Source organism: Prunus persica, chromosome G7 (assembly GCF_000346465.2).
Source record: "Prunus persica cultivar Lovell chromosome G7, Prunus_persica_NCBIv2, whole genome shotgun sequence".
Lineage (NCBI taxonomy): Eukaryota > Viridiplantae > Streptophyta > Magnoliopsida > Rosales > Rosaceae > Prunus > Prunus persica.
This window is the reverse complement of record NC_034015.1, coordinates 22,066,803-22,086,515: the sequence shown is the minus strand read 5'-3', so window position 1 is coordinate 22,086,515 and position 19,713 is coordinate 22,066,803. Positions and strand designations below refer to the sequence as shown.

The 19,713-nt window shown below is 38.1% G+C and overlaps 4 protein-coding genes across 4 annotated transcripts; 3 read left to right on the top strand and 1 right to left on the bottom strand.

Annotated features, from left to right (window-relative positions):
- LOC18770426 (dual specificity protein kinase shkC) lies at positions 220-6,203 on the top strand. Its single transcript, XM_007201966.2, has 12 exons — positions 220-1,340; positions 1,653-1,727; positions 1,833-1,937; positions 2,515-2,600; positions 2,944-3,064; positions 3,386-3,465; positions 3,728-3,790; positions 3,908-4,023; positions 4,135-4,220; positions 4,578-4,702; positions 5,409-5,540; positions 5,773-6,203. Exons 1-12 carry the CDS (start codon positions 906-908, stop codon positions 5,777-5,779), a joined length of 1,431 nt encoding a protein of 476 aa, XP_007202028.1. The 5' UTR covers positions 220-905; the 3' UTR covers positions 5,780-6,203.
- Positions 8,096-10,087, top strand: LOC18771647 (40S ribosomal protein S24-1). The gene is made up of 5 exons (XM_007202674.2): positions 8,096-8,262; positions 8,456-8,497; positions 8,846-9,016; positions 9,593-9,679; positions 9,821-10,087. The coding sequence occupies exons 1-5, from the start codon at positions 8,188-8,190 to the stop codon at positions 9,860-9,862; spliced, it is 417 nt and encodes a 138-aa protein (XP_007202736.1). The 5' UTR covers positions 8,096-8,187; the 3' UTR covers positions 9,863-10,087.
- Positions 10,572-16,416, top strand: LOC18770904 (LETM1 and EF-hand domain-containing protein 1, mitochondrial). Its single transcript, XM_020568059.1, has 14 exons — positions 10,572-11,452; positions 11,545-11,857; positions 12,066-12,212; positions 12,301-12,389; positions 12,490-12,582; positions 13,172-13,298; positions 13,558-13,622; positions 13,771-13,945; positions 14,312-14,506; positions 14,651-14,698; positions 15,178-15,324; positions 15,411-15,493; positions 15,735-15,850; positions 15,988-16,416. Exons 1-14 carry the CDS (start codon positions 10,899-10,901, stop codon positions 16,062-16,064), a joined length of 2,229 nt encoding a protein of 742 aa, XP_020423648.1. The 5' UTR covers positions 10,572-10,898; the 3' UTR covers positions 16,065-16,416.
- LOC18769176 (UDP-glycosyltransferase 74F2) lies at positions 17,722-19,420 on the bottom strand. The gene is made up of 2 exons (XM_007203814.2): positions 18,689-19,420; positions 17,722-18,599 (listed from the first exon to the last, which is right to left on the bottom strand). The coding sequence occupies exons 1-2, from the start codon at positions 19,298-19,300 to the stop codon at positions 17,805-17,807; spliced, it is 1,407 nt and encodes a 468-aa protein (XP_007203876.1). The 5' UTR covers positions 19,301-19,420; the 3' UTR covers positions 17,722-17,804.

Here is a 19,713-nt window from a genome sequence, read left to right as displayed (position 1 = left end):
TGTCTGATTCTCACGCTCTGAGAGAGGAGAGAGCAAAAATAGCTTATAAGTTGTAATGTGTACATACCTTATCCATAAAAAGAAAAGAAAAAGATAATCCAACCACCACCAGAATCCAGATATTCATTCATTCATAGTTGTAATATTAATAATAATATTAATACGAGTAGTTATTTCAATTTACCCTATTTAGTATTTGCAAACAAAGCAAGATTCAGTTTCAGGATGAATACTCTAATTACGTGAATAACAGAAACTGAAGCAAACTGTAGCATTGCCGCGTCTTACACGCCCAAATAATTTCAATTATTTTCTACATTAAAACAAAATAAATATCCAACGGCTTTTCCGCGCCAGTGTGTGGATACTGGAAACAACAAAGAACCACACCACCACCGTTCCCTCAATTTCTCTCTCTACTTGTTGAATGCGCGCCTCACTCGGATCTCAACCATCTCTCTCTCTCTCTCTCCCTCTCATTTTCTGACCCCACAAACTCACACCCTCTCCTCCCTCCTCCTGCCTCCTCCTCCTCCTCCTGCTGCTCACCTCCTCCATCGGCATCGAGAGCTTCACCCCCTCTGGGCTCATCCCCATACAAGCTCTCGATCCCGACCACACCACCCACCACCACCACCATTCATTCCTTCATTGTTGATTTCCACAAGTTGATCCAAGAAGAAGACGAATCTCCTCCTCGTGTCATGAAAAAGGATGATTACGCGTCGCTAGCTAGCTGGCATCTATCCTGTTTTTCTTTTTGCTGAGAGAAACGTTAATATTAACCGCAGCTACCTGCTGCATGCGCCTAATTGAATTGACTTGCAATTGAAATACTATAAGATTGGCTTTGCAATTGCCATTGACTCAGAAAGAAAGAGTAATTGCATTAAATTGAATTAAAAATGGAGCACATCGCGGCCCAATTGAAGCGAGGGATATCGCGGCAGTTCTCGACGGGGTCTCTGCGGCGGAACCTGAGTCGCCAGTTCAGTCGCCAGTCGTCGCTGGACCCGAGAAGGAATAACTTGCGCTTCAGCTTCGGCCGGCAGTCCTCCCTTGACCCCATCCGCCGCAGCCCCTCCCACGACGATGAAGACGAAGCCGATCTCTCCGTCCCCGAGAATCTCGACTCCACCATGCAACTCCTCTTCCTCGCCTGCCGTGGCGACGTCAACGGCGTTGAGGACCTCCTCAATCAAGGCGTCGACGTCAACAGCATCGACTTGGATGGCCGTACGGGGCTCCATATAGCCGCATGCGAGGGTCACGTTGACGTTGTTAGGCTCATGCTTACCCGCAAGGCCAATATCGATGCTCGTGATCGCTGGGGCAGTACGGTACTACTTCCATTTATATTATACTCTCCTTCTTTCTTGCCTGCTCTGGTCGGCGGTGTCAATCAATTATCCTTCCGATTGATTATAAAACCTCTGCCTCATCCTCCTATGCTGCTATGAATGCAGATGTTTTTTTCTTTCTTTCTTATGTTTAATTGTCGATCAGTGTTTGTTTAAATTAATAAATTGTCATTAGATTATTATTGATATAAAGAGAATGAAGAAGAAAAACACATGTTTGCAGTTTCCATATTATTATTTATATATTTTAATTGGAGAAAATTGAATATCAAGTGTGCTCAATGTGGACAGGCAGCTGCTGATGCCAAGTATTATGGGAATACAGAAGTTTACAACATTCTCAAGGCACGTGGAGCCAAAGTACCGGTATAGTCCTATCAATTTCTTTCTTCTCTGTGATTGAAATTTCCAGGCCTGCCTGCTGGTGGATGCAGATTCACCAATTTTTTTTTCTCTGTTTTTATTTTTTAGAAAGTCAGGAAGACACCAATGACTGTTGCAAATCCTCGAGAAGTTCCAGAGTATGAGCTCAATCCGTTAGAGCTTCAAGTTCGAAAGAGCGATGGTATCTCAAAGGTTGTCCCCTTTCTCTGCTATTTATAGATTCCTGCAGCTCTGGTAGTAATGGTATGTCATGTCTCTAGTTTTAGGGTGACTTGAAGGCAGTTTCTCTGCATTTCCGTCATCATAAGCAGTATGAGAAAATTGAAAATCTGAGTCCCTTATTCTTGAACTGATTTCAAAGTGTTAACTGACAAAGGTCTCTTTTCCATCATTATTCTAAAATATATCAGCCATATCAGATTGACTTTAGGATTTGCTAACTTTTTCAGAAGAAATTATGCATGCAAAGACAAAAATTCTTTCTTTTCTGTACCAAAATAAAAAGTTCTGCCTTCAATATTAAACACTATCATACATATCATGGACTGGAAACTTTTAATTTCCTGAGAAGTTCACAATTTATCATCTTCTAAATAAATGAGACACCCTTGCTGTTTTGATGAATCTCTAGAGGAGACAAGGGCTGCATGCAATTTTATCGGGGTAGAGCTACACTACCCAAGGATTTCGTTATTTTTAACGCCTTATCAAATATATGTGTAATATATTTAGACAGATTACAGATATGTTTCTCTCTCCATCTCAACAGGGAACGTATCAAGTGGCTAAATGGAATGGTACAAAGGTTTCTGTAAAGATACTTGACAAGGAAAGCTATTCAGACCCTGAAAGCATGTATGTCTCACATCCCCCCACCCCCATTTTTTGCCCAATTATCTGTGTCTTTAACAATTAACTAATTAACTAATTAACTCATGCAATCTACTGTCTAGTATCTGTTTGCATAACTTTGGGTAAAACATTCAAAATAGTGGTGATGTAGGTGATGTAGTATTATACATGTTTCTAATATATAAATCATATATTCTTGTCCATATATTCTTGTCGCTCTTTGAACTGCTCCTTAGTTGGTTAGTTGCGAAGCCATTAGTTCAGCGATATAGTGTTATAGACTTCTATGATACTTTTTGTGATACATACTTTTTTTTAATTCTTCATATTTTCTTAAATCATACAGTAATGCTTTCAAAAATGAGCTGGAGTTGTTAGAGAAGGTTCGGCATCCTAATGTTGTTCAGTTTGTTGGTGCTGTTACCCAAAATATACCCATGATGATTGTTTCAGAGTATCATCCGAAAGTAAGCTCTCTCTCTCTCTCATGCACATGTGCAGACACCAAAATTTGAGTTGAAATCTCCTGTAGACTTTTTTAGTGCCAAATAGAGTGGTTCTGATAATGTAGTGAGATGGCTGGGTACACACCATGAAAGATGCTCCATTTTAGAGATGCATACATTTATGTTGTCAGTCATGATTAAGGAACAGACCAATCCATTTGGTTGATAATGGAGGACTTGTGTTTATGTAGTAGTAGCATATGTCATGAACATGCACACATACATTTATATACTTAAATATTGTAACCATGATTTTTCAATGCTTTGATGGTGATCTTTCAGGGTGACTTGGGAAGCTATCTTCAAAAGAAAGGCCGCTTATCCCCATCAAAAGCCCTAAGATTTGCTCTTGACATTGCAAGGCATGTACATTATTTTTTCTTCCACCAATTATTCTTTTAAAAGCCTTATGGTCTTCATTCGAATAGAGATTTCACCCTACATACATCATAGATGTGCTTATAAACATTTCAGAAAGTTTGTTGTTTATAAAACAAGCACATAAATCTTATCATATGATTCATACCTATGAGTACCTCAAGTTTGTTCATCCTTCTAACACTTCTGTAGCTTGTTTTGGCTTGTTTACATTATGACATTTTTCTTTTCTTATTCTGTTTCCAGGGGCATGAATTATCTTCATGAATGTAAACCAGACCCAATAATCCACTGCGATTTAAAGCCAAAGTAAGACGACCAAATGCATAAGTTGATGTGATTTTTGTGACAATTGGCTATTGAATTATTGTGGTTCTGGTCAGTATTTACGGTTATTTAATATTTGAAATTTTGGTAAGGTGCCAGAAATATTTTGCTCGATAATGGAGGTCAATTGAAGGTAGCTGGATTTGGCTTGATAAGGTTGTCAAAAATTTCACCTGACAAAGCAAAACTAGCACAGCCTTGGGCTGACCTTTCAAGTAAGTTCTTGTACTCTTCCTGCCTTGGATCCATCTCTCACACTTGCACTCTAAGATAAAATTATCCTTGTCTTTGAGGATAGAAATTATATCTTGTCTCTTTCATTGTAGGTTTATATGTGGCACCTGAGATCTACAAGAATGAAATTTTTGACAGAAGTGTGGATGCATATTCTTTTGGTCTCATATTATATGAGGTGTCTTTCCTTTTTACTATCTTCATCATGTTCTAAACATTAATTCATTGTCAGTTTAGCACTGCTAAATGATTTTTTACTTTCCTGGGGTTAGACATGCTGACTCTCGTTTAAATACATCAAATACTCAAGTAAACTCACATTCTTCCCAAAACACTTCTGTGTCAATGTAACACTCGCGCAGACACTGACTTTTGATTCTGATTTTAAAACATTTGTGGTTTTGGGGCACTTTGTGTGTGGCTTTTGCTTTCTACCTTTCACAGAAGATGTTATGCGGACCACAATAACGTGGTTGTTTATCAGTTGGAAATGAAGTGTTAAACTTGTTCCTTGTTTGTCTTTATATGGGTGTAGATGATTGAGGGAATACAACCATTCCATCCCAAGCCTATAGAAGAGGCTGTGAACCTGATGTGTTTGGAAGGAACAAGACCGCAGTTGAGGACCAAATCAAAAAGTTATCCCCCTGTCCTAAAAGAGTAAGTTTGATTTCAATATAAGTTATCAAATTGTTTACAGCTTAAGGCATTCCAATTTATCAGTTCAGATGTCTGCTTTTAAATTCAGTTCAGTCCATGGCAAGTTGATGGAAGTTTGTTGATCCAATTATAAGAGCCCCCTTTTTATTTTTTATTTTTTGTTGAAATACAAAAGCCATTTAACAACTCAAAATAAAGCATGTAATGCCCTAGACACCTAGACTTTGTTCAGTTGGCATCCTGTTATCATCTGTTTATTCTTTTCCTTGCAAGATAGCTTATCAAAATCTAGGTTCGGTATGGATTTCATTTTTTTTCTTTGAAAGAAGAGAAAACTCTTATCTGTAGTTGTATCCTTCATGGACTAAAAAGATCACCAGTACCTTTGCAAGTCACAAATGATCTCAGTGACTGTCATTGGGAGATTTATCTTTTCAGAAATTTCAAAGTCTTCTTCTAGTCTGACATATATAGAGGAATTCATATCAAGTCATATCTTGAGGTTTAGCATCATCAGGGTAATGTCGAAAGTTTCTAGTTTTACACAATATTTGATTGTGAAGAGTATCTCTGATGACATACTTAGTATGATGCAATAATTGTTTGTCATTTTTTTTTGGTCAAGAATTGTTTCTCATTATTATATATGAAAGAAGGATTTTGATGCTTAATTGATGATGCCACTGCCACTATGGTATGTGTGCAGGTTGATTGAGGAATGTTGGGATCCAAAACCTGTTGTTAGGCCAATTTTCTCTGAGATTATTGTGCGGTTGGACAAGATAGTTGCAAATTGCTCAAAGCAGGGATGGTGGAAAGACACATTTAAGCTTCCTTGGTACGTCTCTCTTCTAAGTATATCCTAAGATGTAGGTTTCATGTACATATTAAAATGAAGGGGAGAGAATGTTGCACAGACAATATCGAAGTTTCTGTATAAGTCAGTCTGAGAGGGAGATGCGTTTTGGACGAGACTATAGATAATATGTTAGTTGTTATAGCTTGTTTTTCATTTTCTGACGCACTGTAATACATGATAATATGATTGGATTGGATTGGATTACATGCAGGAAATAAATAAGAGGCAGTGAGTTCAGTTCCATGGGAAGGAATACGAATATAGTAAAGGACTTGGGGGTAGACTCAATCGGTGGTCTGGGGCTTTGGATTTGGACAAATGAATTGGGGTCGTCAGCATAGAGAGTTGCATATTCTTGGTTTGCTTGCAATGCGAAGGAGCTGAACAGTGCATTTCTTTCTATGTATCAATCAAATCATGTATGAAAAAGTATTGTTGATTATAGATCATTTGTTTACAAATTACATACGCCGCAGATAATAATGTACTCCTCCTTCTCCTCGTAAACCATAAAAATATCATTGCATCCCAATGAATGAATCCCTTTGATGACCACACCTGACTTTGCAGTTGTTGAACAAGTTTACGTACTCTTGAAATAAATTGAAACTTGGACAAGTGTTTGAGTGTTGGTGGAGGATTAATGAAAGCGCATTCAAATTTTTATCTCTTGTAATTTCCACATTGTCACGAGCTTGGTTGCAACTTGTAACTTGAAGTACCCCTCCTCTCCCTCTCCTCCGGGCGGTATAAATATTAATAGCCTTGTTTGTTTCAGGTCCATTTCCATTCTACATGAAGGAACAGAAGCGATTCATTTCATTGGAATTATTTGCTTGCCTTGTCATGGAGATTGAAAATCCCAATCAAGACAGGTGAAGTGTGTGTGTATATGTATATGCTGGCCCTTTCTTTCTTTCTTTCTTTCGTTTCAAAAGCAAGCTTGCTTCCATTATTCCATATATTAATTGTTGTTGTAATGGTAGTAAGGTAGGGTAATTAAGGTAGCTTCAAGGTGAAGAGGAAGACTAATAGAAGTACTAGAACCAATCCAAGGTCTTGCTTGTAAGACTGCTTTGCTTGCTACCTTATCACTAAGTTAACCCCCCCTCCTGGCCTGGATCATACATTATTAATTCATATTTGTATTTGACGACACAACACCAAGAAAAAACCTACAACTGCACAAGTGGTTGGAGTGGGGTGGGTGTGGACAGTGGACATAGACGTTATTATTCATAAAAAAGAACAAAGAAAAAGTAATATATATCATAGAGGAATGGGTAAAGAGTGCAGTGGTGTGTGTTATTAAGAAAAACAGAGGCTTGACTTGAGGCACAAGCCTAGCCTCAAATGTGAAAGAAAGAAAGAAAGAAAGAAATAAATAAATAGAAATGGAGAAAAGGAGAAAAGGGCTTTGCAAGAAGAATAGTTTTGGTGCAGTGCAGGCTGCAGCGCTGGTTAATAGGGTTTAGGGTTTGCTAGTACTAGAACGTGCACTAGTGGCAGACGGGGGGGAGAGAGAGAAGGGTGCCTGTGACAAAGACTCCTCAACAATAGTCATATATATTTGTTGTATGATTGGCCTCCTGCAGTATCATCATTATTTAAACTTTAAAGAAAAATTCAACTCCTTAATTTGCTTATTCCCATTTCCTTCCTTCCAAGTTCAAGTTCCAACTTAACTTCAATTTTCACACCCACCACACCATACTCTTTTCTTCTCTTCTCCTAAGTCCTTAACCTAACTAGTACTAGTTAAAATACATACGCCTATGGGGATGGGGTGGCTTCAGTCCCTCGTCTCCCCACTGAAGAAGCTCTGGGATCGTCTACACTCGACCCACAGAAAGCGTAATTCATTTCATTCCCTTTTTTTCTAGATGCATTACATTGGCCCCTGATCTCTCCTTATATCTCTCATTTGACAATTACTGCAGGTAGAGGGATATATATCTTGTACAAGGATGTGAGATCCTGTCCATGCGAAGATGTGCATGTCCTCTGGTCCATACTGGTTGAATCACACACTGCACCACCACCAGCTGCTGCAGCATTGCCATCAAAATGAAATGAAGTTTCTTCTTCTTCTGTGGATGTGGTCGTCCTATTAATTACCATAAGCTCCAAAAATAAGATGATCTTTTTATTTTCTTTTATGTACATATGATTATATTTTCACTACCTTTACCTTATCCATGATTATACAGACGTTGATAATCTTATGATATTCTTCGCTTTTCTTGCTTCATTGTATCGTATCCGTATGTAATATGTATCATCACACAAAGCACAGTTTCTCAATTTAATTAACCCAAAGATATATTACTTCCCACTGGAAATAATGCTTTCAACTTAACAAATGAAAAAAAAAAAAAGTTAGAATTAAAAGGGGTGTGGTGTCACTGGTGTGGGGTGTCTTAAGTAATTTGCGTTACCTCGTCTATTTTGGGCCCGAGTTTAAGCACTCGGAATCAGTTGGGCTGGGCTTCTTGGAGAGCGGAGGCCCAATATGTCCACCGCAAGTCTACTAGGAGTAACCCTAAAAAAACCCTTTGTCTTCCTCCTTGGCAAACGCGCAAACAAGAGCGGAGGCGCAGACTCTGAGATTAGAGTAGACACAGCTATGGCGGATACCAAAGCGGTCACGATCCGTACGAGGAAGTTCATGACCAACCGTCTTCTCTCGAGAAAGCAATTCGTAAGTCTTCTAGTCCTGTTTGGTCAGCTAGAAAATACGTAGGAAAAAGAAGAAAGAAAGAAACTAACCAAAACAATCCTATGTTATAAATTGAATTTCGAACTCGACGGTCTCCGATCTGGAATAGTGAATCTAGCGTGGTATGTTAACACAGAAATGGTATATTAACTTTTAGTGTTTTTTTTCGGTGCAGGTTATCGATGTCCTACATCCAGGAAGACCGAATGTTTCCAAGGTTTGTTTTCTGTCTTTGAGCTCTTGCTTTCTTTTTCAATGGGCCTTTGATTTTCTAATGTTAATGTTGACATTTCACTACTCGAATCAAAACTATAGCTTTGTTATGCTAAATGTGCTATGTTATTTTGTAAGTTTAATGCTGAGACAATGGTTTGGAGGTTTGGCTTGCACTGTATAATCAACCGTTTTTAGCTTCACTGACTATCTATAATCTTCCTTTAGACGATATTGATACCAGCATCTTGTGCTACTAATCTTCTTTAAATACTGTGAGTTGTACATTCTTCTTGCTTAGTGGATTGTTCCGTCGGTTGACAATAATTTTCTGTTTCCTGTCATAATGAAGGCGGAGTTGAAGGAGAAACTAGCAAGGTTGTATGAAGTGAAGGATCCAAATTCCATCTTTGTTTTCAAGTTCCGCACCCATTTTGGAGGGGGCAAATCCACTGGTTTTGGTTTGATCTATGATTCTGTCGAGAATGCAAAGAAGTATGAGCCAAAGTACAGGCTGATCAGGGTAACTTTACTTTCTTTTTCAATAGCCCATTAGATGTATAGTGCATTTTTTTATGCATAGACCTATGTTTATCTATATAGTCATTCAAAATGTGCGTTGATTGGATTTTATTTATTTATAGCATGAATTTGATACAAAGCCCCTTTGAGGCTGTTCATTAACTGTAGAGATCAACTGTGGACAAAGGGGTTATGAAGTGGGGTGCATCTGTTTTGAGTCTGCTGATTAGTTTATTTTGATCCTCTTTCACCCTATGTCGAAAGATTTTATGGAATTTGAATGAGTCCATTTGGCTGCATGTGAAATATATGACTTCTGCTTCGGGCAAGTATTGGCTTTAAATGCTGCAAAAGCAGGCTTTGCAATCTTTCCCAAGTTAACAGTCATTGGTTATGCGTCAAATGATGATGCTCTGATTGCAGTGAATTGGTATCTTTTATTTGTTGCATATGCATCTTCTTGGGGTAGTTTAACAATCACTTTTTGGTTTGGCTTGAGATGCGCATGTCCTTAGGGGCATATCTCTTGGATCTTTATAAATCTCTCTCTCAAACTCAACCCTGGGTACTTTTGCAGAATGGACTGGATACAAAGGTGGAAAAGTCAAGGAAGCAACTTAAGGAAAGGAAGAACAGATCCAAGAAGATCCGCGGAGTAAAGAAGGTAATGAAAATTGTCATTAAATTTGTCGGCACAAGCTAAGCTTGCACTATTTTACTTTTTGGAGCCTTTGTATGTTTCCAGTGTCGCAGTGCCTTCACTCTTTTGTTGTAACGTTTTCTTGAATTGCATTGTTATGTGCAGACCAAGGCCGGTGATGCTGCCAAGGCCGGGAAGAAGAAATGAGCTTCTTCTACGTAGTTTGGTGTTTGCATGTGTTCGCACCATGTTTCTACATCAACCTGTGTCTCATTCCCCCTTTTCTTTTGTCTCACTGAATATAAAAAGTTTTGGATATTTTAATTTTTACGTTTGAGTTGAGGCTAATTTTCTGATTTTTGTAGCATTTTATTTTTGGATTTTCTTATCCCCATTATAACGACTGCGTTTTTTGACTTTGAGTGGTGAAAAGAGCCTACACAGAATCTCGGACCGAATATGCCAAAATGCGTCCATTGTAGTTTTTATTTGCGGAATTGGTTGCAAACGGAGATTAGTCATGATAAGTTTTTTTTTTAATCGCCACTAATACATTTAGTCACATAATTTTATGTGTTTGTTTTTGTGAAAATTTTAATTAATTGTCAACGGCCGAGAGAATGTAAACAACAGAGAAGACTCGACAGGGTTTTTCCTAAATTCCCAATATCCAAGTCACAGAAATGTTGTCAAGAAAAAATAAAATAAATAAAATAAAACCGCACCTGGGCTCCTCGCAAATAGAACTAAAATTATGTATTTTATAAGAGACATGATATAAATTGATTTTACGTAGAGATAAATTTGATGTAGTGAAACGAAGTCTTATCGAGAGAGTCGCTAGCGCCGCCGTGCGCCACTAGTCTTGTAAATTTGTTACTTGACGGCGTCAGTTTCTTGTCAAACAAGTTGGATATTATTTTTTTTCTGGTTTGGTTTGGTTTGCTCAAAAAATGGCTAGAGGATAAAAATTTGGTTGGTACGGTCAGTTTTGGTTCTTTTTGAAATTATTTATTATATTGTGATATAAACCCCTAAACCCCTAAACACCGAGCCTTCAAGAGTTTCAATTTGACCTTCTTCTTGGAAATCATTTCAATTTCAATCCATTGGTTTCTTTAAAACACGAAACGCCGCGAGCCGTTGTGGCATCGTAGCATTGTTTCTTTCTTTCCCACAGTTGATTATGTGTTTCAGTGGTCATTGGCAAATTTCCAGGGAGATCTGAAAGTGAAATTGGGAAATGGCTTCTAGAGCAATGTTGAGAAGGAAGAGAATCGTCACGGACTATGTGACGGCTTCGTCTCGCACAACCCCTGGGTTCCAGTGGCTTGGGCACTACCATGGTTCTCAGAAATCGGAGTCCAAGGGTTTCAGCAGCATCATCATGCATATGCATAGGGGTAACAATGATGATGGCGATGATAAAGTTTCAGTAGCAAAAGACGAATTTAGGCGATTAGGGTTCATCTCAGGGACAACGGTGGGTATATCTCACCGATGGATGTCACAGTCGATTCGAAATGCTTCCACAGCTGCCACAGCAGCAGCGGCAGCTAAACAAACGGAACCGATTGATGATGAGGAGAACGAACGTCTGGCTGCCAAAAAGAAAAAGCAGGCTTCTCCAGAGGATTGCGATCAAGCTGTCCAAGGTTTGAGTACTGCAAAAGCCGCCAAGGCCAAAAAGTTGCAAGAATCTCAGAAGGACAAGTCTGCCAAACCCATGTTGCAGAAAGTATGGGCCACCTTCTTGGGGATTGGTCCTGCTTTGAAAGCTGTGGCTTCCATGAGCAGGTTAGAATGTTTAATGGGGTTTTATCATTTCATTCATTTCCCGTACATTATCTCTTTTATTCAGCATGGTTTCATCTTTGTTTGTTTTGCAGGGAAGACTGGGCCAAAAAACTTGTTCACTGGAAAACGGAGATTGTGTCAACATTGCAGCATTATTGGTTGGGTTTTAAGCTACTGGGTGTTGATGTAAGGATCTGTTCAAGATTGCTGCTAAAGCTTGCCCGTGGCAAGACTCTCTCTAGAAGGGAGAAACAACAGCTAACCCGCACAACAGCTGATATTTTTAGGCTAGTTCCCTTTGCCGTTTTCATCGTTGTTCCTTTCATGGAATTTTTGCTGCCAGTATTCCTCAAATTGTTCCCCAACATGTTGCCATCAACTTTTCAAGACAAATTGAAGGAAGAGGTAGGGATTATAAATTTCTAATGGTCTTAGCTGGAACTCAGCGTATGTTACTTGTTCTGTAGCTTTCATCTCTGTATTCTATTTCCTCTTCTTTAGGAGATACATGCACACAGTTTATTTCGTATTCAACTATTGTATGTTTCTGGGGCTTTCCATTCTCCCCTTTCATTGCAGAATGTTTGATTTCACCTGAGTTTTCAATGTGTAGGAAGCATTGAAAAGGAGGCTAAAAGCAAGGATAGAATATGCTAAGTTCCTTCAAGAAACGGCCAAGGAAATGGCAAAGGAAGTTCAGAACTCAAGGAGTGGAGAAACTAAGCAAACAGCAGAAGATCTTGATGAATTTTTAAACAAGGTGAGGAATTCTGTTTCATTGGTCCACTTTCCGTGTTTTCTTTCTCCAATATTTTCTGTTATGCTTACCTGTCTATTTCTAAGTGTAGGTTAGAACGGGTGCACGGGTTTCTAATGAGGAGATCTTGGGGTTTGCTAAGTTGTTTAATGATGAGCTTACCCTTGATAACATCAGCAGGTTATCTTTTATCATGATTGCTTAACATTTTACTGTTTGACTGTAATGCGGACGTAATAGTGAGTGAAGTTAATGGCTCTCTGTTTTCTGTTTCATTCAGGCCTCGGTTAGTAAATATGTGCAAATATATGAATATCAGTCCTTATGGAACAGATGCATATTTGCGATATATGCTCCGAAAAAGACTACGTCGGTGAGATACGTATCTTTCCATATTAGATGTACATTATTTTGTTGTAGCCTGCCTCCTTTAGAAACAAGTAGTAAAACTTAGTCAATGTAAAATCAAAGCTATTTATTAGGCTCTTTACTCTGCCTTTGTTTAAGCTTGATTGTTAGAAAAATTAGACTGTTGAATGGCAAGGTGTACTACAGAAGGTAACATGTATGTACACTGTTTGTTATAATGCAGAGTGTGGTGCTTGATTTATCCTTTGTGATCCTACTTACGAGTAGGCAAGATTATTTCAAAAACCTTCTTCTATAAAAATTTACTTAGTTATCTGTTTTTGATGTCTTTTTCATATTTCACTAATGTAAGCTCTAGTAAATCGTTTGAAATACAAATTCTTCTTCTGGAGAGAATATATACCATCTTCTTAGAGCATTTGATGAAAGGTTTCCTGCTTTGAAAATTCTACTATCCTAATCGGTATTTGAAATGGCTACATTTGATGTAAGTAGACAAACATGCAAGAGTTTTTCAATCTCTTGTCTAAAAAGGAACTGATGATTGAGTTCCTTTTTAATGTTAATCAACTTTTTTTTTTTTTTGTGGTCAGGATTAAGGCTGATGATAAGTTAATTCAAGAAGAAGGTGTAGAATCCCTTTCAGAAGAGGAGCTTCGTGAGGATTGTAGGGAGCGTGGCATGCTTGGTTTGCGTTCTGTGGAAGATATGCGCCAGCAGGTACACTATGCTTAGACCGGATACTCCTTTCTTTGCTTGCAAATTAGGTGGTTGAAGCTTCAAATACCATTTAGACTTGGCAACTCATAAGTAGTTGATAACGGATACAAAATGTTGGGTTTTTTTATGTACTTCATCTGTATGATCTTTTATATTGTCAACAAGTGGAATGAAATAGTGTTTTATAACTATATTTCTAAAAGCTGTTAGTATCAAAACTGTTCTGTTTGCTCATCAATTCATTAACATCTCTGTGTAGCTTCGTGATTGGTTGGATTTGTCTCTCAATCACTCCATGCCGTCTTCACTTTTGATCCTTTCCAGGTATTCTTAAGCTCCATAAAATGTATACCCAACTTTTTGGGTTTTGTTTATTTCTTATTTATATTTGCATTCTGAAGCCTTACACTTCGTGTATATCTTGATAGTGGAGCCAGTTTTAATTGGTCTTTGTTTGATGTGTGTAATGCAGGGCCTTCATTGTGTCTGGAAGGTTGGATCCAGCAGACGCTGTTCGAGCTACACTGTCTTCTCTGCCAGATGAAGTGGTGGATACTGTTGGTGTTACGTCGTTGCCATCTGAAGACTCTGTATCTGAAAGGAGGAGGAAATTGGATTTCCTTCAGATGCAGGAAGAACTGATGAAGGTATAAATATTTTTTCTTTTATCTTGATAGCTTTATAGATAACTGTTGGTGCTTTAGGAAGCAGAACTAAACTTGCTAATCTGTGTTTCATCAGGAGGAAAATATGTGTGTATTTTGTTAAGCCAGTTTTGATGCATTTGTTTTGGACTTGTCTGAAATTCGGAATCCCAAAAAAAAAAAAGGATGAGCAATCAAATATAATGTTGAAAACAAAACTCCTGAAATCAATATTATGACTATCATCCAGAGATTCTAAATTATTATATTATGAAAAGAAAATTCCTGAAAAATTAAAACTAACATGTGACACTTCACTTCTTTATTTGCGCTGAGTGGCTTCAGAGATTCTAAATTACTATATTGCAGGAGGAGGAAGAGAAAGAGGAAGAAGAGCAAGCCAGGATGAAGGAAATTAAAGCCAGTGAAGAGGATTTGGCATTGAAAGAGATGACTATTCCAACAGCAAAAGAAGCACAAGAACAAGCCAGGGCAAGGACACTAGAAAAGGAAGAGAAGCTCTGCGAAATAAGTCGTGCGTTGGCTGTTTTGGCTTCTGCATCTGTAAGGACTGGACTTAATAACTCTCAACGATTATGATTGTTGATTGTTCTTTTTTCATTTTTATTTTCCAAATTTTCAAGCACCATCATCTACACTATGGCTTATCAGTTTTTAATTTTTTCTGTTATTGACTCATTATTTCAGTCAGTGAGTAGGGAGCGTGAAGAGTTCCTAAGACTTGTCAATAAGGAGGTAATTTAAAACCTTTAATTGCTCCTAGTTTATATTGGGTATCTATTAAGATGGAATCATTTATCTTCAGTACCCTTACCATAGGTATGCATGCTAGTCTTCCCCTGCTCGATATATGCAGATGCATTGGAGGGTTAACTGCTTGCAGTTTATCAGGAAGACCATACATCACAAATATTGTCTCCAGTTCTGATTTCCACGTTTCTGCTTGTATCGTGCATGTATTGGAAGAATGTGGATGATGTTGATGTTCACTATGCTTTGGCCCCTTTTAGTTTGAAGGATGTGTAGATTGACGACTTTTTAACTTTTAATGTGATTTACTTATGAGCTGTCTTCTACACATTATATGCATGCATGCAACACTGTCTTCAGCATCATGTTCAAGTCAGAAGAATACTTCTGTATGTTGTTGTTTTAGTCAAAATGCGTTGTCTTTGGGAATATTTTGCTTAAGTTGATTCTTTTGATCTTTCCAGATTGAACTTTACAATAGCATGGTGGAGAAAGAGGGTACAGATGGTGAAAAGGATGCCTTGAAGGCATATAAAGCTGCTCGGGATGAAAGTGACAGTACTTCTGTTGAGGCTGAAGGTGATGAGGTTTCATCAGCGCTCATAGACAAGGTTAGATATTCAATCCCGAATTATCCACTTGTAACATACTTACCCTCGTTCACTTGATGGATTATCTTTTCTTCTTTGTATCACAGGTTGATGCAATGCTTCAAAATCTTGAAAAGGAAATTGATGATGTAGATGCGCATATTGGTGATCGCTGGCAATTACTTGACAGGTGAGCTCTTGATTTTAAATCTTGTTTCCTCTTTGGGTTTCTTTTCCTATGAGTTCTGTTAGAAATCATACTTCCTACTGGATGGAAGCAATCCATCTTTTCTTTCAGTCTGTAGTTGGTTTGAGTTTTTTTTTAAAAACTCATTTTGAGGGATACTAGTAATGTTCAACTTTGATGGATGGTACCGTATTGGCATTTTGTCCACGTAGTTAAAGGTATGAGGTTTACAATATGAGTGCAGGGATTTTGATGGGAAAGTAACTCCTGAGGAGGTTGCAGCTGCTGCGAACTACTTGAAGAATACTTTAGGCAAGGAGGGTGTTCAAGAACTCATAGGCAACCTTTCCAAAGATAAAGGTGAGTGAATTTTTTTTTACACCGTATATGTATACGTTTAGGAATCTAAATCTAATATGATGATGATGATTTTTCCTTAAAGTTAATTTGATTGATTGATTGATGAAGATGAATGTTGTTATCCTTGTCTGTGACAGATGGGAAAATTCTTGTGGAAGACATTGTCAGATTGGGCAGCCGGACAGAAGATGCAAACCAAGCTGAAGAGGGATAGGGAATATAGATGAGTCACTGACTTATTTCATTCATGATATATATAATATAATATTGATAGGTTTTGTTTATGTCTGAAGTCTGAATGGTTGTGGAGTGGATTTGGGTTAGCTCCACTCTCCAGGGTTCGTTTTTCCATATACGCGCAACGCAAGTGCTTTTGAGAACCCCCGGTTTAAGAGACGTGTGATGCGACGATTAGTTTAGTGCTCTATAAAATCCTTCAGTCACAGTGCAAATATATCAATATTTTGTGGGGCTCAGAATGAATGCAGCTAGCTTAACTAATGTTTATGTCTAATGAATAATGATCAAGGTTGGTTTGTTCACTGATTATAATATGGAGATAATTTCATTCTTATAATAGCAACCAAACCTTGGGCCTCATGCTTTGGCAGCCCAAGCAAGCATCAAGCATGCAGAGTCATTTTATAGTGAGGGTCTTATATAATATATATGCCTTTAGATGAGGTTATATTTCTTAAATTTTAAATCAGGCTAATCAATTTGATTCAACGGTTAAGAGATAGGACCTCATCTAAAGGTCATATATAAAGCCCTTATTATAGAATTCTTAATCAATTTGATCCAACAATTAAGAAATAGTACCTCTAAGGGCTATATATAAAACCTTCACCATAGAATTCTGGTAAGCATGCAACGGCAATACATAGAACCACAGTGGTGGGCCATGGCCCAGTAAGTTTTGAAGAACATCTAATAATAAACCTATATCTACATAGCCCACCAAAGTTTGCTGCCTTTTGGTTTTTTGTGAAATTATCTATTGCCTTTAGCAAAACGTTTTTGAAGAAGAAAAAAAAAAACCTACATAGCCATTAACTACAACACATTAGAGAAATATTATTTTCTTAAGTTCATTTGTATTCTCTTTCATGAATGGAACAATATATTAACCTAATTCTATTATTCTTATGTTTACAACTAATATGTATGTGAAAGTTGAAAGTTAATTATTTATATGTTTGCATTTTACATTTTAAATATCAAGCTTAAAAACGGATTTAAAATGCAAAGAAAAAAAAATCTTTAAATATTAAGCTAAAAAATTTAGCTACCCATCCACAAAATTTTTTAGCTCATCATCATCATCGGATCTTAATGTTACCTAGAGATAATATCGTTGAGCGACTAGCTAGTCCTACCTAAAGATCAACGTCTTGACCGGGGAGTACAAAAGTTGATTTGATTTGATAACCCCTCCCAACTAGTTAACACTATTTGATTTGACAGCACAAATGTTTGACCGAAATAATTAATTTACCACAACATGGTACTTTTGTATCGGGAAAAAAAAAAAACAAAAACAAAAAAGTTTGATTGATCACACTTTTCATATTGTTTTTAAGGCGCCCTTGTTTTTATTTCCCATTATATATTACTTTTGTTATTTCTGTATTTATGCTGCTCATTTATTTACAGTCAAGTTTAACGTTCTTCCCTCTTATTTATGCTTATTTTTGTATTTATGTCTCTATTTACTGTCAAGTTTAAACTAGATCAATATTGTCTTTTTGATTGAGACATCTAATGTATGTAGGTAAATATTATAATTTAGGGGTTGGAGAGGGAACAAATTGCGAAAAGGATTGTATGTATGTGTGATGTGTACTATAGTATATATATATATATATATGTGGACATAAATAAAATAGTTATAATAATAAATTATTAATAATAAAGTTGAAGGCTTGCCGCAACAAAATAGAATAACAATTGATTAAGCAGCTGCGGTTGTCAATTTGGACATAAATTCATGGATGTTGGTATCCGAAGTGCCCCCGTCACTGACAGCCTCTATAGCCAAGCTCTTCCATTTCTTAGCATTCTTTTTCATTTCAATCGCTGTCTCCCCCTCCATCACTTTCCTAATGCAACTCTCGATTTCTTCTCTTGCTACAATCCCATTCTCATCAGTAATATTATTTGCATCATGATGATGATCAACTTTCACTCTAACCCCAACCTTCCAAACATCCTGCACTAATTTCGAATTAGTGGGCTGGTCCGTCCACTGCGGCATTACAATCATTGGCACTCCCAAGCTAAGTGCCTCAATCGTCGAATTCCAGCCACCGTGTGTGAAAAAGCACCCCACCGCCTCATTTGATAAAACTTCCAACTGAGGGCTCCATGTTACTATCAACCCTTTGCCTTTACCACCATCTTCACTAGTACTAGTACTTCTCTCCAGCTCCAGCTCCTCTATGAAGTTGGGTGGCAGCTTCGCCTCTTCGGATCCCCTGACCACCCACAAGAAATAGAAGCCGCTTCCCTTCAACCCCAGTGCAAGCTCCTCCATTTGCTTGTGGCTTAGATTGGCCATACTTCCAAAGGCCACGTATATCACGGATCCTGGTGGCTTGCTGTTGAGCCAGTCGCTGCAAACAGAGTCTATCTTATACAGCTGAACCCCATATTCCTTGTCGTCTTCGATGCGATTGTCTAAGTAAGTATATGGAATGGTTGGCCCTATTGTTAACATACGACAAACTTTTGACATCGAGTCCACAACCTGTAAGTTACATAATACGTTAGCTTAGCTAATATAATTATATAATGAATAATGAAGGGATGTAGGAGGACACCTGCACGCGTACGTACCTGTTGCTCTAACTTGTAGAAGGAATTGGCAAAAATGAAATCGGCTTTGTGGAGATTAGAATATTGGTTCAAAACCATCTCACGGTAAGCTGGATATGATCCGGGAACAGAAAAGAAGGACGGCAAGTCTTGAGGCTCAAGCATATGCAAACCGGGAATACTTGTAACATCACCACCATGATACTGCATATAGTAAATGTAATTGACGGTGCAGGTTTGAGTAAAAAAGGCAGCGGACGCTAGATCAAACTGTTTGGCTACATCCAGAGCCCAGGGCAAAAATGGATCATATATTATGCAATTAATAGGGTGGGGTGAGTTGTTGTACTTTGTAATGAGCTCGATTAGGGTTCTGGAGCCCTCGGCTTCCATCCGGTCTAGATAAGCAGCGATGCTTTCAGCTCGGGCAAAGCCTTCCTCATCGTAGCCATCGGATATGGTGTCGAATTGGACGGAGCCGCTTGATTTGAGCGGCAATGACTTGCTGATGAATATGGTGTTGGCTACAGTGACTTTGAGGCCCTTAGAGGCTAAGCGCTTGGAGAACTGGAGCAAGGGGTTTATGTGGCCTTGAGCAGGATAAGGAATTGCCAAGACGTGGCCTCTATCCATTTGAGATCTCTCTCTCTCTCTCTCTCTCACTCTCTCTCAAAAACTTAGGTGTGGCTGAATAATGGATACATATATATATATATATACACATGGTATACAAACTAACTACTGTTCATTCAGGGGCATTCAGTTTTGAGTAGGTATAAAATCGCATTCACTTGTAACCTAACACGACTGGTAGATAGATATATAATATATGGGTTTCTTGAAATCCTTATCTTTTTGTCTCATCTTTAGCTTTTCAAGTCCTGCCCGTCTCTTATTACATTCATTGTAAGTACACACTCTCAGCTAGTTGTTGGGTCAAGCAAGCAAGCAAGCAAGCATCGTGATTGATTAGCATGATGCTAATGGATGGTAGGGATGGGCCACTTAATTAAATGGTTAAATTATTGATCAGTTATGTGTTCTCA